Genomic DNA, 18149 nt, shown 5'->3' with positions numbered 1-18149 from the left:
TCAGATCCAGTGAGAGAGGATCTGTGAATTCTGGTTTCCAAAAAAGCCAGTGACTTTTTTTCTTCAGCATCAACAAAGCCAATGTGTGGCAAAAACAGGCAGTCATATTCCAAGTCCAAGTGACGAGCAAGACTTTTCTAAGCTCATTTTATCTTGTCGATCTTAGAGTCTAAATCGAGCTACTCAAAAATTTGCACATCAGGCTGGAAGATCATCAGCCTCTAAGGGTCAGGCATCTGATTTCAAAAGAGCTCAGTAGCAACTAAAAAACTGCTTGTTAAAACTCAAAACATTTGTAGCTTCCTAGATATTTTCTTAGTTTTCATCCTGTCTCCCTTTTCTCAGAAATGCCAATAGGTAAAAATAATCGTAAATAACATGCATTACAGAGACTTTTCGGTTTCCAATATTTAAACAGTTTCAATTCCAGTCCCCTCACCAGCAGTAAAAAGCAAGGAAGTTGTGTGTTACTTTTTATTTTGCACCTTTTCCTGATTGATATGATTCCTCTAGCATTTATGAAAGTACAAACTTGTGTTTTATATCTTTATTATATATCCAGATGCAATAGCCACAAAATACAAAGCCATCTTTTAAACCTCTCTTGGGCCTTTTTTCTGTTACAAATGTATTCAAACGCCAGCAGTAAAAGCCAGCATTTGTAATAGTAACATTGTAGCTCTGGGAGATCCTGCCTGGTGTGCAAGGGGTCTGGGGAGGTTGATGCCTGTGGTTTCCCTCTCCCTTGGTTTATCTAAAGCTTTCTCCAGTCCTGGGATCTCATTTAACTCTTATTTTTATTTCTTCATGCTTGGAGGAAAGAGCAACACAAACATTTAACATTTTTGGTCCACCTAAAGCTTACCTTTGGGAACTTTCGGGCCTTTTCTCCTCCTACTTGGAGGCGAGAACAAAAACCAAAGGTGTCACCCAGCCAGTGCTTTTTCTCATATCTCTTGGGAGAGTTACCCAAGGTTGCTCAATATGTAGTCTTTATAGGTTAAAGGATGCCATCACCAAAATTGCAAAACATACATTAATTGAAACCTTTCTAAATTGTAGCTTATTTAACCATATAAGTAACATTCAGGTTACTTATAGCTAAATCTGAAGTACTAAAATAATGCATTGCTATTAAACTATATTGACTATATGCTCCCCTTTTCTCACAATCTATGTCATGATTTCTTAGTAGGAGTGCTGTTGGCATTTGGGTGGTTCTACAAGGTTGTCCTGTATATTGTGGGATGTTTATCATCTCTGTCCTTCACCCTCATAAAATCTAGTAGTGGACACTCCCTGTGTGTCCCCCCCCCCCCCCATTATTGAGAATGAAACAAACAAACAAAAAGCCCTCATATGTTTCTAAATGTCCTGACAGGGCTGTACCTCCCTCAGTTGAGAACTGCTGCTTTAGATATATGTTGTTTGGTTTAACTCTGGTGTGTGAAATTGAAACCAAAATAAGTAATTGATTATTTTCAACTTGTGAGGCCTTATTTTTAAGAAAATTCCTCTTTACTATAAATAATTTTTTTAAAGATTTTTTTGCTGTTGTTCCTAAGTTGGTTTTTATAATACCACTTTCTCCTGGTTTTTCTCCTCTGTCGTCTGCCTCATCTCAGTCACCTTAGCTGTCTTATCCTTACCTGCCACTTCAATGTTGGTTTCCTCAGGAGTTCCAATATTTCCTTTTCTTTTACTTGTATTCTTATCTCCATATAAGCAATTCAGATCATTTTTTCTGAGTTGAACTTCCAGACCTCACGTGGCCTTTTGTGTCATTCATAGTCTCAAGCCAAAAAACCTGACAGCTACTGGGAACTTCCTGTGTTTTTTTACTTTTCATACTGAGTTTATTACTAGGTTTCATAGATGTTTATTACATATCTCTTGAACTTCTTTCCATTCCAGCTGCCTTTTTTTCCACTGTCTCATCTGAATGATTACAGTAGTCCTCCATCTCCCTGCTTTCTTTGTCATATCTCTGTATATTAGTTATCTATTCCTGCAAAACAAATTTCACTAAAATGTATCAGCTTAAAACAGTAAACATTTATTATCTTACAGTTTCTGAGGGTCCAGAATCTGACAGCAGTTTAATTGGGTTGTTTGGGCTCAGGGTCTCTCATGAGGTTGCAGTCAAGCTCTACAAAAAATACAGGCCTATATTGAACTAGGGCTGAATGAGCTTCTAGATTCACTCACATGAGTGTTGGCAGGTCTCAGTTCTTCACTAGCTGCTCAGTTTCTCACTATGTGGCCATTTACAGTGTAGCAGCTTGTTTTCCCCAGAGCGGGAGACAGTGCTCCCAAGATAGAAGTCATGATGTTTTATAACATAATTTTGGAAGTGACAAACCATCACTTCTGCGGTATGCTATTGATCATGCAGACAAATGTTTATACACTCTAGGAGAAAACTATACACAGGTATGAACATCAGGAGCCTGGGATCACTGGAGGCCGCCTTAGAGACTGTACCTCCAAGTTAGAGGAAGTAGATGATGCAAGGTTTAGAAAACTACCCCCAAAAAAAAGAAAAAAAATGTAGTTTATATCATTAGAGAGGTATGAAAAGAAAGATTACTTTGGAAAATGAAATAAGCAAATAAAGATCTTCAAAATAAAAAATAAAAGAGCTGAAAAATAAAAAAAGGCCAAGTCAGCAATTTGAAAAATAAAACCAAAGACTTCTCCCTGAATGTAGAGCAAAGGCAAAGGACAGAAAATTAAATAAAAATTAAGAAAAATGGAAGCTAGATCTAGAATGAGGTTAACTTCTACTTACAAAGAGTTCCAGAAGGAGAGAAACAATAGAGGAGAGGATATAGTCTGAAAGTATAAGAATAAAATTTCCCAGGACTGAACACTCTTGTCCCTTCCCAGCCATCCCTACAAGTCTGCATATTGGAAGTGCTGAACATCATGCGTAGACATATCCTTAAGGAATTTCAGAATTCCGAGGATAAAGAAAATAACTATAACTTTTGCAGAGAAAAAAAGTTATCTTTCACACAAAACAGACTGTCCCCACTCTTTTTATCAGTCAAATGGTATGCAGATTAATGGAACATATTCTTTAAATATTTGAAGGGAAATTATTTTGAACCTAGTATTCTGTCCCTACTCAAGTTTTTAATCAAGTTTATGACAAAATGGACATATTTTCAGCAGGTAAGGATATAGAGGATTTAAGGATCTGCAGAAATGAAACAGGTACCCTTTCCTCTACCATTAACAATATCAGCCATTAAACAAATTGAGCTTTATTAAACTAAACAGAAAGAGGTGCTCTTGAACTAGAAATCCTGACCATAAAATGAATATAAATAGAAAAAAAGCAGACATCCATCCAAAAGTACAAAAAAGTACAAATCAAAACATTTTAGTTGATAAAAACTGTCCTGGAGAAACCAACTGTGAAGCAGAACACAAACGCAACTCTCCAAACTGAATTTAGTATCCTTATACAACCATTTGGGGTTATAAAACTAAATCTTGAATCCAAGATTCAAAAGCTAACAAGATAAAAAAAAAGCGGAGGAAATGAAATGAAAACTGAACTCAAAAAACAAATAGAAAAAGACACAATCATGTCAGAAATCAGTAATCTGAGTAGATGAAGAAAAGACAAAAAGATAAATAATCTTTCCAAAATAAAATAGGAAAATAAGATTATTCTTTAATCTGATAAAGGTCATCTGTAAATATACTATCAACAAGCATCCCAATATTGATAGGTTGGAAGTATTTACTTAAAATTGGGAGTAAGACAAAGTATCTATTTGTATACTTCGTTTCAATTTCCTCTAGGTTTAGAAATTTGTTGCCATAGAATTTTAAGTAGTATGCTTATCCTGTATATGTGGTTAAATCTCATTTTTCATCCTTAATCCTACATATTTTTCTTTTACTTGGCTCTTAAGGAGTTGATCTGTGTTATAGGTCTTTTCACGTAACCAAGTTATAAAAATATCTTTGATGTGATACATCATATCAAAACTTGTTGTATCCACCTAAGCAATGCTTAAGTGGTAAAGAGTTTATAGCCTAGAATGCATGTTATTGGAAAAAAAGGCTAAAAGTCAGTGAGCTAATTTTTCATTTCAAGAAATGAGAAAAAAGAAAACAGCAAATTAAAGAAAGTAGAAGGACAGAAAGCCAAAAGCCAAAATTAATGAACTATAAAGTAATTGTACAATAGAGGAAAAAAAGCAAAAATTCTTTGGAAAGAATATTTATTCCATTTATGCTCATTATAAAATTTATGATTTGCTTCTTTATTGTCCTTTTTATGGTTTCTTTGATTTATTTTGTTCTTTTTCTGGTTTAGTCCTTTTATTGAATTCTTATTTCTTTTATTTTTTATAATTTAAAATAAAAGCGTTCAAGGCTATAAATTTTTTTCTTAATTTTTTTTTTTTTTAATTGGGGAATATTGGGGAGTAGTGTGTTTTCCAGGACCCATCAGCTTCAAGTCAAGTTGTTTTTCAATCTAGTTGTGGAGGGCGTACCTCACTGGCCCATGTTGGAATCGAACCTGCAACGTTGGTGTTATGAGCACTGCTCTCTAACCAACTGAGCCAACCAGCCGACCCATACATTTTTTTCTTAATATTGCTTTTATTATCATAGGTTCTGCGGTATGAAGTGTTTTCCTTTTTATTGCTTTCTTGATTATTGTAAATTTGTTGTTGTTTTTCTTTAATGCATGTATTATCTAGGAATTTAATTTCTAAATAGTGAAGTTGTTGTCACTTACCGATTTATCTATAGATTATGATCAGAGAAACCACCTATAAAAATATATTTTAAAAATTTTGTACGTATGCATGTGCTCTTAGGAAAAAATGATTTTTTTGAGAGTTGCAAGAATCGCTAATAAACTGTACCTGTTAATTGTTGGGTTTTTTTTTTAATTCTTCTATGTCCTTAACTTTTTTCTTCTAGATTTTCAAGTGTTGAGAGATTTTGTGATCGACACTATTGATTAGCTAAGAACTACTCATTCTTAGTTCTCTCTGCCTTGTGTATCTTCCATTATAGAGGCTGGATAATTTAATATTCACTTTTGTGGACTCCCTTACTGCTAGGGTGGCCATGTGACACAATTCTGGCAAATGGGTCTACAGGAGGGCTTCTAAGAAAGTTTTCGCTCTCCAGATGAGTTAAACTAGTGTGCCTGGCACTATCCTCCCCTCCCCCTATAACAGTCACAGGGATAAGAGGCTAACATGCTAAGATAACAGAGTGGAGAGAGAAAGATCTTGGTGAGTCTCTGAACAAACACCAGCAATTGCTACCTCTATAGACTTTTATATAAGAAAAAATACCTAATTATCATTATTATATAAGCCACTGTTAATTGAGTTTAATGCTGTTTTCAGCTGAGTGAATCCTAACTGATATAAGGATGTCTTAAAGTATTCTAATGCATTTGTATCGAGTTCTGGCATATCTAATTATTTTTGTTTTACATTTTGAGGTATACGTTTTCTCGTGTAATTAGACTGACATATCTTCATAAATAATGCTTTTTATCATTACATACAGAATGTTTCTTCTCTCTACTTCTTTTAACCATAAATTCCTCTTTGGATGATATTAATATTGCCATCCTGCTTTCTCTTGGTTTGTGTTTGCCTAGTAATTTTAAAAACACACGGTAGTTTAAAAAATTTTTTTGGTAAAACATACATAAAAATTATCATTTTAGCCATTTTAAAGTATATGATTCAGTGGTATTGGTGTGCAAACACATTCACAATGTTGTGCAAGCATCAACACTGTCCAATTTTAGAACTTTATCCCAAACAGAAGTTCTATATCCATTCAACAGTCATTCCCTGTACCCCCACCCCCAGCGCTTGGTATCCTCCATTCTACTTTTTTTTTGTCTTATAAACTTGCCTATTACATGAGGTACTTCATGTAATTAATCATATAATTATATAATGTTTGTCATTTTGAAGGGCATTCTGTCTTCTAATAGGATAATTTATTCAACTTAGATTTAATGTTATAACTGATATTCTTTTTACTTCTATAAATTTATCACTTATTATTAGATGCTATTTTTTTCCTCATTTTTCTTTTTCCTTATTTTTGTTAATTTGAAAGTTCACTTCCATTAATGGTTACTTTTCTATTTCTCACTCTCAGTCAAAGGCGTTATGATATTACTATTAATTAAAAGCAAAATACCTATTTTTTATACCAAACTCACAATATTGCCCTTTTACTTCCATTCTATCCAAGGAAGTTAAAACCTTTGGGATACTTCTTACTTCATGCTTCTTGTTCCATCCCTTTTCTCTTGAAATCTTTGAACATTGTCATTCTCCCACTCCCTGATTTTTCCTAACATAGTTAAGTATTTAAAAGCATTTCCCCTACAGCATGTCTTTTTTTTTTAAAAAAGCATCTTGGTTATATATTCCAAGAGAATGTGTTCTTACCCATTCAGACTTAATTTCATATATTTATTGCCCACTGTTGCTCCTTCCCTTTATGTTGAAGTGCCATTTGATATAACAGATAAAGTGCATGAACTAGAACTGTATGCAGCTATAAGTGGATGAAAAAATCAGAAAAAAAATCATTATTTGGTAAAATATCTATAAAGTTCAGAAATCTTTATAGTCTGTTATAAAACTTGAAAAAAGAACAAATTCAGGCTTGGTTACTTCTGGGATGGAAGAGAGTAGGATTAGGGAGTGGAGCATAGCGGCCTTTAAGGGCATTATCATAATACATTCCTCAAGATGTGTATGAAAGTTGACCGGGAGATGCCCCATGTTCTGTTGTATGAGTAGTATTGTGTTTTGAATAAGAAAGTGTATTGAGGTGCGACGGGCCAGCCGCCACGAGTCGATGGGTTCCCGAATGGGGGAGTGGGAATGAATAAAAGACACTCTCACATATGATGGCGATCGCGGACTTCAGTGATCCTGAAGACACTAAGTTTATTTTACTGCACCCATATAAGCAGTTTGAGCACGTGCAAGTATGTATTAACATAACAAATGTAAATTCTTTAGCTTTCACATAGAGGATACAAAATTCACCGAAACTCACAAGTAATTATCTTATCAATTGCCCTGATAGGCATCAGCCTTCTGTGTCCGGGAACTGGCCGCTCCCACCAAATTCCTCAGCAGCTTTACAAGCTCAAGCTCCCCTCAGGTGCAGGCAGAGACAATTGCCTCAGGGGGAGGAAACAGGTAGCATAAACCAAGCCATTCTGCAAAGCTCAGAGTTTCCTGTAACCATGGCTCCCCACATTGAGGACATTCATCCCTCATATAGCAACACCTGGGAATACCTGGAGGTTGAGAAAAGGGAGCTAGAGAAGACATACTAATAAATTAATACCAAGTTTGATTTTTTTTGAGTTTCCAAACCCTACATCCTTTACCACACTATTCCCTGTTGCCTTATGAGATGCAAGTCACATTTGAGCCCTTCTGACTTATCCCAGCAGTGGTTTGAGTGTGGCAGGGATACTAAGGTAGTCCTATTTCGGGGAGACCTGTATCTCCTCTGATGAGTGACTTTTGCTCCGAAACTCTCCAACAGCTTTATCAAACTTCCTTAGAACTACACTGCAGTCTAAGACTCTTGCTACCCAACCTTCCTTTCCACTCTTCCCTATAGGGATCAGACCAGCATTGTAGGCTCATCACCGCACAGCTTCCTGTAGCTCATTTCCCATTTTTCCTCAGAAGCATTTCCCTCAGTTAATTTCTTACACATCTGCTTCTCGGAAAACCTAAACTAACACATGAGTCAATATATGTAAAGTGCCTGGCACATAGTAAGCAGTTAATTCATGTTAGTTTTTGTTACAATAAACTAAGTAAGATATGATGGTGATTTTGATTATGGTCATGATGATAGTAGGAAATGTCCTAATTGGAGAGACACATTTAGGTGATGGATACAGTAGGACTGTGATTGAACACAGGGTGAATAATGGGGTTAGTCTGCCCAGTTTCTTGCTTATCACTCCCCAGTTCACCTGCTAACCACATTGATTTGTTTATAATTCAGTGCAAACCCCAGAATGATCCACAGTTCTTTACTCATATTGTTAACATCTACATAAATATTTTCCCCCTCCCTCTTACATCTTTTCCTGGTAAATTCCTACCTGTTCTTTGAGATTAAGCTCAGGAATCAACTCTTCCAGGGAAACTTCCCTTTTCCTGTCTTCCTCTCATTTCTACCTTCACCTTCTCCTTGGGTTCCAAAATCATCTTGTGTTTATATGCCTCGTAGTAGTTGTCTATATTGAGTTATAACCAATCTATTTTTGTATCAGTTTCTTCTTTTAGACTCTAGATTCCTTTAGTCATGAGGTGAGATTACAGAGGTATTATAGGGGTCAATTAACCATTTGGTACTGTATTCAAAAAGCAATGGAAAACCATTGGAGGTTTTTAAATACAGAAGTAATTGGATGTGATTTTTGAGTTTTACAAAGATCACTTGGGCTACTGTTTGTTGGGTGGATTGGAGGACTACAAGAATAAATTTGGGGAGGTGGTTTGGTGTAGGCTTTGGAGCCCAATTGCCTGGATCCACTATATACTAAGCTATGTAATCTTGGAATGTTATATAACCTTTCTTTGCGTCAGTTTCCACACCCGTAAAATGGAGATAAATATAGCACTCCTTCAGAGTTGCTGTGAAGGTTAAATGAGTTAAAACATTTAGAATAGAATCTGGCACATAGTAAGCAGTCAGATGTTACCTATTATATTATTTAACAAATATCTATGTGCTTACTGCATCGTAGGCACTGGCCCAACATACCACTATTAAACTGAATTTCACAAATGATAAAAGCAAGTTCAAAGTAATACTCAGACATATTAATGATGTCCCTAAGAATCTGAATATAAACTGAACTATTTGGCCTTTGTTATGAGTGTTGGAGATGTTTTATTTAGACTTCTTTGATATTTTTTGTAACGGGCTCCATAAGGTACTAAATAAATCACTGTGAAAATTCTTTGAATAAAAAAGTCGCTGATATAAGACTCCTTTTGTTATGTTTCTCTGTTCTCATACAAGTTGGTAATTAAGAAATTAACTCTGAATATTTATTAATATTAAATATATTTCCATAATGAATGACTTTTGGGTAAAATATGTCAGCCTTGTAAGTTCAGAGCTTTTGTATACCAGTTTCTGAGGACTTTTGTTTTTATTTTTATTTTTTTAATAAAGGAGGCACAGTCGTAATTGATATGTAAATGTAATAAATGTATGGGGGAAGCTAGGATAGTCTCCATAATGGGATTTAAATTACTAATTTTTTTTAAAAAGAGTAGTTTGTATATATTGTGTTAAAGACTTAAAAGGATTTATACTTGTTTTTACACAAGAAAACATTAATAATAGTTCACTTTGGTGAGTGGGATTAAGTGACAGGAGTATACTTTTATAATTAAAAATATTTTATGCAGTAAGTAGCAGACATTTAAAGAAAACAATGACAAAGAAAATAAAGATAGACACAAATATACTGAGGGTGCCAAAAAAATATATACAAGTAGGCACTTTGGTCAGTGTTGCTCAAGCAGTAGTTCACCGTAATCAGAAGTGTCTGGACGCTGATGGTAACCACTTTGAGTACCTCTTGTAATTGCAGAAGTCAAACGTGATTTGTATTCATCTTTTGTTATCAGTATATATTGAGTGTTACAATTTTAATAGTTTTTTTCCTTTCTTCAAATGTGTATACATTTTTTTTGGCACCCTCTGCATTTATGAGGCAACTTACAAAAAGAATGCTTGGTTCATATGAGTGGATTCAGGCACCCTTAGCTTGTTCTAGCAAGGTCCATGGAAACTATTAAAACAAAACTTAACATGAGTTTTGTCTTTGTTCTTTTCCAGTGTTAATATTTGTTTACCTGCTTCATTTTTACAGGGATGTGCATGCAGTCTGTCTCTGGGATGATAAAGGCCCAGCGAAAATTCATCAGGCTTTAAAAGAAGATATTCTTGAGTTTATTAAGCAAGCACAGGCAGTAAGTTCTTTATATTAAGATTTATTTAAGACTTTACTCAAAGAATGTTTTTTTTTATTTTGAATGTAGGACTTCTGAAGTAATTTCAAATATCACATTGACTCTTGACATATTTGTTAAATAAATTTTTTAATGAAGTGATTGTTATTTGTTATTCCCCTCCCCCAGTGACATTTCTTTCAAGAAAGTACATTATTATCCTCAATTAAAAGGTGCTATAAGAAATTCAGTTTTTTATATGTTTTTAGACGTCCCCACCACCATAATTTTTGGCCATATGTCAGTCCACATAAATCTATTTTTTCCTCACAACTAATACCTGTTCTTAAGATAATAGTAATTTTCTTCAATTCCAGATACTTCTTTAACAGTGTAATCTTTTCTTTTTTTTTTTAATTAAAGTTTATTGAGGTGACAATTGTTAGTAAAGTTACATAAGTTTCAGGTGTACAATTCTGTAATACATCATCTATATATCACATTGTGTGTTCACCACCCAGAGTCGGTTCTCCTTCCATCACCATGTATTTGATCTCTTTTTACCCTCATCTACCCCCTTACCCTCTGGTAAGCACTAAACTATTGTCTGTGTCTACGATAGATGATTGGATAAAGAAAATATGGTATATATACACAATGAAATACTATTCTGCCACAAGAAAAGATGAAATAATGCCATTTGTGACAACATGGATGGATCTTGAGATTATTATGCTAAGCGAAATAAATCAGACAGAAGAAGTCGAGTACCATATGATTTCACTGATATGTGGTATATAAAACTAAAAACAACAAAGGAACAAAACAAACAAATGAAGAAACAAAACTCACAGTGCAGTCTTTGGACTGTCCTTTGCATTTCTGCTGCTGAATTGAAATTGAGTGTTCTTGAGTTGATAATATTTATAAGTATTTAAAATTACTGAAATGAAGACAATGTTCATTTAGGCATTAGGTCAGTTATTCAAGAGCTTGTTTTGTTTGTTTTGTCTTTATTAACACCTTTTTTGGGGGGGAAATTAATGCAAAGATAAAGTGTTATTTTGAATCAATTCTGGCATCACTAATACATCCCTTAGAAGGAGAGCCTAAGGACATAATTATTTAACTTTCTAAAGAATGAAGTTTGAAAACTGGAGAGCTAGAATTTATTATTCTTTAGTTGAATTTTTGTGTTAGTGTCTCTTGTACAACTTTAGTAAAAGTTGTCTGTTAGAAATTTTGTTAAAAACTAGTTGCTTAGCAGTTGGAAATTGAAATTGAGTTTTATCCATGACTTAAAGGAAGATACTGAAATTAAGTACATGATTGGTATATATTTAATTCTGCTAATGTGCGGCCACTATCATGATGCAATATGATGTCATGTTAGGGATTATTTATGAAATGAAATGCTTTATTGATAACACCATTAATTCTGCAGTCTTAATCATTTTTAAAAATTATAGCTTTAGAGGAAATTATATTTTAATGAAAATAAATCATTTTTTCAGATCTGCCTAGAAAAATTAAATGTTTCAGCGTCAAATTTAATCAAAACTGTGTTTTTCCAAAGCTGATTTAGAAATGCAATTTCCACTTGCATTGGAAAGCATATCAGCTTATCTGTTCATGACGTTTGGTGAAGATAAATTGTTTCAAATTGATAGAGCTTTATTCTTCAGTTTCTAGAAATGGGCTCATAAAGAGTAATCTTAGATATTGTTAACAAATGTTTAAAAATATACTTCACACTAATATGTTAGCGTGAAGAAAATATGTTAAGGGTTTCACTGGTAACGTGACCCAGTAAAGTTTGGAATGTAGACCTCGGTAACAACCTGAGGATGAGATTTAGTGCCACTAATTCAGAGCAGTTAAATTATAGAATAGCAGTGCCAGAGACAGGTGTATAATTTTAAAAGATTTTTGAACTTTTAAGAAAATCTAGTGCATTAGTTATTTTACTAGTCAATTTACTAGACCAAGTGAGCTCACCGTGTTAGAATGGGCCAAATCTCCCAAACAGGAAAGACAATATGCATTAAAATGTTTATTATAGCATTTTTTAAAATAACAAAGTGAAGTAAAAATAAAGATACAGTGCTTGGGAAGTTATTCGGATATTGAATTTTTTTTTTTTTTTTTTTAGATTAACATAACTTATTTACTCATAATTTTGTGGTTTCACACTTTGGGACCAGCTCACTTGATTTCACCTAAGTTTACTAATGTGGCAGCAGTGAACTGCAAGGACTGGATGGTTCAAGAAAGCTTTTCTCACATACTTGGTGTTTGGTCCTGGCTTCCATCTGGGCCTCTCTCCCCTCATGTGGTTTCTTATGTTCAAGGAAACCAGTCTTTGAGGTGATAGTGGCTCTACAAGACCTTTTCAGGTCTTGGCTCAGAAGTGTCACAGTGTCACATCTGCTGCATTCTGTTGGTCAGAGCAAGTCATAGGACTAGCCCAAACTCCAGTGGTGGAGAGACAGGCTCCACCATATGGAAAATAAAAAAAGATATAATTCATATACCAGAAAATTCACCCTCTTAAAATATACAGTTTGGTGGGTTTGGGGATATTCATAAAGCTGTACACCATCACCCACTAATTCTAGAACATTTTCATCAACCCAGATAGAAACTCTGTATAATCACTAATTAGCACAATCACTAGATTCGCACAATGACTAATCTCCTTTCTGTCCATATGGATTTGTTTCTTCTGGACATTTCATATAACTAGAATCATACAATCATACAATATGACTAGCATCTTTCACTTACGATAATGTTTTCAAGGGTCATCTGTGTTGTACCATTGGCCAGTATTTCATTTCTTTTTATGGCGGAATAATATTCCATTCCACGGCTGTGCCACATTTTGTTTATCTGTTCATCACTGATGGACATTTGGGTTGTTACCTCTTTTTGGCTCTTGCGTAATGCTACTATAAACATTTGTGTATAAGTTTTGTTTTTGTTGGGGTTTTTTGAGGTGTAATTGATATAATATTAGTTTGAAGTGTACAACATAATGATTCAATATTTGTATTATTGCAAAATGATCACAACAATAAGTCTAGTTAACATACATCACATAGTTACAAAAATTTTTTTCTTGTGATGAGATTTTAAGACGTTAGTAACTTTCAAATATGCAATATAGTATTAACTACAATCACTATGCTGTACATTACATTCCCATGACTTATTTATTTTATAACTGGAAGTTTGTACCTTTTGATCCCCTTCCTTCATTTTGCCCCCTCCCTCTGGAATGGCAACCACCAGTGTGTTCTCTGTATCTATGAGCCTGTTTTGTGTGTTTTTCTTCTTTTAGATTCTACATATAAGTGAGATCATATGGTATTTGTCTTTCTCTGTGTTACTTATTTCACTTAGCATAATCCCCTCAAGGTCCATCCATGTTGTTCCAAATGGCATTTTTTGGACATTTTTTATGACCAAATAATGTTCCATTTTGTATATATACCACGTTTTCTTTATTCCTCCATTGATGGACATTTAGGTTGTTTCTATATTCTTGGCTATTGTAAATAATATTGCAGTGAACATGGGGGTACATATAGCCATCCCTCGGTATATATGGGGGGATTCCAGGACTGTTCTGCACCCGCCTTCCCACCCCCAGATACCAAAATCCACAGATTCTCAAGTCCCTTAGTTGGCCCTTTGTATCTATGGGCTGCATCTGCAGATTCAGCTAACCACAGATGAAGAACCCATGAATATGGAGGGCCAACTGTATGTTTTTTGAATTAGTGTTTTTGTTTTCTTTGGGTAGATATCTATAAGTAGAATTTCTGGGTCATATGGTAGTTCTATTTATCATTTTTTGAGGAACCTTCATGCTGTTTTCCATAGTGGTTGCACCAATTTACATTCCCACCAACAGTGCAAAAGTTCCCTTTTCTCCACATCCTTGCTAATACTTGTTATTTCTTGTCTTTTTAATAATAAACATGCTAATAGGTTTGAGGTTTGAGCTCATTATGATTTCGATTTGCACTTCCCTGATGATTAGTGATATTGGACATCTTTTCATGTACCTGTTGGTCATCTGTATGTCTTCTTTGGAGAAAGGTCCGTGTAGATCCTCTGCCCATTTTTCAATTGTTTCTTTTTGTTTGTTTGTTTTTGCTATTGAGTTGTATGCATTATTTATATACTTGGATATTAACCTCTTATCAGGTATGATTTGCAAATATTTTCTCCTGTTAGTAGGTTGCCTTTTCATTTTGTTGATGGTTTCCTTTGGTGTGCTGAAGCTTTTGAGTTTGATGGTCTACTTGTTTGTTTTTGGTGTCAAATCCAAAAAAATCACTGTCAACACTGATATCAAGTAGCTTACGACCTATATTTTCTTCTAGGAGTTTTATGGTTTCAGGTCTTAAATTTAAGTCTTTTATTTCAAGTTAATTTTTGTGTATGGTGTAAGACAGTGGTCGAGTTTCATTCTTTTGTATGTGGCTGTCCAGTTTTCCCAACACCATTTATTGAAGAGACTGTCCTTTCCCTATTGTCCTTTCCCTGTCTTGACTTTTTTATCATAAATAAATTGACCATATATGTGTGGGTTTGTTTCTGGGCTCCATTCTGTTCCATTGATCTGTGTGTTTGTTTTTATGCCAATGCCATACTGTTTTGATTACTAGAGCTTTGTAATAGTGTGAAATCAGGCAGCATAATGCCTCCAGCTTTGTTCTTCTTCAAGATTTCTTTGGCTATTCGGGGTCTTTTGTGGTTCCTTACAAATTTTAGAATTGTTTGTTCTATTTCTTTGAAAAACGCCATTTTGATAAGGATCACTCTGGGGTGTATGGAAACTTTAACAATTTTAATTCTTCCAACCCCTGAGCACAGAATGTCTTTTCATTTTTTTGTCTTCTTCATTTTCTTTCATCAATGTCTTAGTTTTCATTGTAGGTCTTTCACCTCCCTGATAGTTACTTAATTCTTTTGATGTAGTTTCTTTTTCTGATAGTTTGTTATTAGTGTATAGAAACACAACAGATTTTTGTGTTTTGATTGTGTATCCTGCAACTTTACTTAATTTGTTTCTTAGTCCTGACAGTTTTTTGTAGAGTTTCTCTCTAAGATTTTCTGTGTATATCTTGTCATCTGCAAATAGTAACAGTTTTACATCTTTCGTTCCAATTTGGATACCTTGTATTTCTTTTTTTCTTCCTATTGGTTGGCTAGGACTTCCAGTATTGTGTTGAATAGGTGTGGTAAGAGTGGGCCTCCTTGTCTTGTTCCTGACCTTAGAGTAAAGGCTTTCAGCTTTTCACTGTTGATGTTAGCTGAGGGTTTGTCACATATGGATTTTATTATGTTGAACTACATTCCTCTTATACCCACTTTGTTGAGAGTTTTTATCATATAAGGATGTTGAATTTTGTCAAATGATTTTTCAGCATCTATCAAGATGATCATATGATTTTTATCCTTCATTTTGTTAATGTGGTGTATCACATTGATTTGCCAAAGTGCCATTCTTGTGGTATTGGAATAAATGCCACTTCACCATGGTGTATTATCCTTTTAATGTGCTGTAGAATTTGGTTTGCTAATACTTGGTTCAGGAATATTGCATGTACATTTACCAGGGATATTGACCTGTAATTTTCTTTTCTTGTGGCATCCTTATCTGATTTGGGAATCAGGGTAATGCTGGCCTCATAAAATTAATAAGGAAGTGTTTCCTCCTCTTCTATTTTTTAGAAGACGTTAAGGATTGTTATTAATTCTTCCTTAAATGCTTGATAAAATTCACCAGTGAATCTATCTGGTCCTGGACTTTTCTTTGTTGAAGTTTTTGATTACTGATTCAGCCTCCTTACTAGTAATTGGTCTGTTTAGATTTTTTATTTCTTTATTATTCAGTCTTGGTAGAGTGTGTGTTTTTACATATTTATTTATTCTAGGTTATCAAATTTATTGGCGCATAATGTTCATAGCAGTTTGCTATGATTCTTTGTATATCTGTGGTATCAATTAAAATGTCTCCTCTTTAATTTCTGATTTTATTTGTTTGAGTCCTCTTTCTGTTATTCTTGGTGAGTGTGCACAAGTTTTTGTGAACATTTTTTGTATACAGATATTTATAACAGCATTATACACAATAGCCAAAAGGTGAAAACAACTCAAATGTCTGTCAGTGGACAACCAGATAAACAAAATATGGTATATCCATAAAATGAAATAGTATGCAGCCATAAAAAGGAACAAAATACTGATGTATACTACAACAGGCAAATATATAGCCACAGAAAGTAAATTAGTGGTTGCTTAGGGGGTGGGGAAAAGAGGAGTTAGAGGGGAGGATAAGAAGGTGATAGCTAACAGATACAGGGTTTCTGTTAATTGAGATATAATTGACATAGCATTTTATTAGTTTCAGGTGTACAACAATGATTTGATATGTGTATGTATTGTGAAATAATCACAATAAGTCTATGTGAACATATTTTAATTTCTTTTGGGTATAATATAGTTTTTACAGTAACTAAAATATTTGAAGTTTATGGCATGAATATGTTCTAGTATTCTCTTAAAAGCATCTGTATTTATTTCAAACTGGTACAATTCTTTTTTTTCAGCGAGTACTGAGCCATCAAGATGATACAGCTTTGCTGAAAGCGTATATTGTTGAATGGCGAAAATTCTTTACACAATGTGATATTTTACCGAAGCCTTTTTGTCAACTAGAGATTACTTTAATGGGTAAACAGGGCAGCAATAAAAAATCAAATGTAGAAGACAGTATTGTTCGTAAGGTATGTCAGTTTTCCCATTTTTTTCCTAATATTTTTCAGAAAGCTGGTGATTTAAAAACATTTGAAAGTAATTTAGATTTTAAATGGGTTTTTCTACTTCACATGTAAATTTCTTTTTAGTTCTTGCTGGATTTTATTGATTAATAATTAATTTTCTTTCATCCATTTTTAGCTTCAATTCTTTCATCTCTTTATGTGGTTTTAATCTGTAGATCTGTGCCTTCTAACATTACTTTCTTTGTTTTTCCTTTTTACTTTCTCCTTTTTCTAGTTTTTATCTTCAATATTTTATTTCTGTATTCTTTCTTTGTACTTTTACCTTCCTGTAAACTAATTACTTTTATTCTGTTTCAAAAATCTCTCATTTTATTAGGTTACCTTCTGGTATCTTTGTGTTTGTGTCTAAATTACTGTCATCTTGATAATTTTTTACTTGATTCTAGTTATTAAAATTCAGTATGTACTGTGTTTATTTTCATATTTTGCATAGTTTCTAGTTTAAAGCTCTTTGCTCAGTAGCAACTGATGATTTAATGGAAAAAGCTCAGATCTGAAATTAGAGTCCAAGGTTTCCCTTTCAACTCTTCATCAGTAATGACCTAACTTCTCTGTCCTCATTTATCATATATTTTCCTATTTGTGAGAATCAAATAGAACCACAGATTTGAAAACAAAAAAAAATGCCATTTGAACTTTAAACAACTCATTACTTGCTGTGATGGTTTTAGCAACAAACTCAGACATTCACACATTCAAATAGTGACCTGGGCATTATTGCCCCAGCCTTAAAATTTGTACTAATGCTGACAGGTTACTGTACATTTAGATACCCAATGGTTCTTCAGTGGTAGAAATAATTGCAATATGAGAAATTACCTCACCCCCCAAAAAAGAAAAATGTCTGAATGCTTTTTAATTTGCAGTTCCATGATTTTATCCTCTCTTGTTTTTCTATTATTCCTTTAATTTTTACCACTACCTGTTGATTCTTCGGTCAATATTGCTCAAGCAGTAGTTCACCGTAATCAGAAGTGTCTGGACGCTGATGGTAACCATTTTGAGTACCTCTTGTAATTACAGAAGTCAAACATGACTTCTTCTGTTATCGGTATATGTTGAGTATTACAATTTTAATACAGTTTTCCTTTCCTTAAAATGTGTGTACATTTTTTTGGCACCCTCTGTAGCTTCTCGGACTGCAGTAGTTGGATGCAAGTTCCAGTGTTGCCACATATGAACTGTGTCAGTTTGGCAAAGTTAGCTTTCCTCTCTGTGCCCCAGCTTCCACATATCTAAAAGGGAGATAATAGTACCTATGTCTAGG

General features: G+C 34.0%; 1 protein-coding gene across 3 annotated transcripts in view; it reads left to right on the top strand.

Moving 5' to 3' along the window:
* The window catches only part of CUL5 (cullin 5), an 84653-nt gene that overhangs the window by 25002 nt on the left and 41502 nt on the right, over positions 1-18149 (top strand). For all 3 annotated transcript variants that reach the window (XM_019718720.3, XM_019718721.3, XM_074335529.2), the window contains 2 exons: positions 9944-10043; positions 16649-16825. In XM_019718720.3, the coding sequence (XP_019574279.1) occupies positions 9944-10043; positions 16649-16825 (277 nt within the window). The remainder of the gene's footprint in view (positions 1-9943; positions 10044-16648; positions 16826-18149) is intronic.

The sequence above is a fragment of the Rhinolophus sinicus genome, chromosome 14, assembly GCF_057876585.1.
Source record: "Rhinolophus sinicus isolate RSI-liver-muscle chromosome 14, RSI-T2T, whole genome shotgun sequence".
NCBI lineage: Eukaryota > Metazoa > Chordata > Mammalia > Chiroptera > Rhinolophidae > Rhinolophus > Rhinolophus sinicus.
Note: the sequence above shows the minus strand (reverse complement) of the source record. Positions and strands in the feature narration are given on the sequence as shown.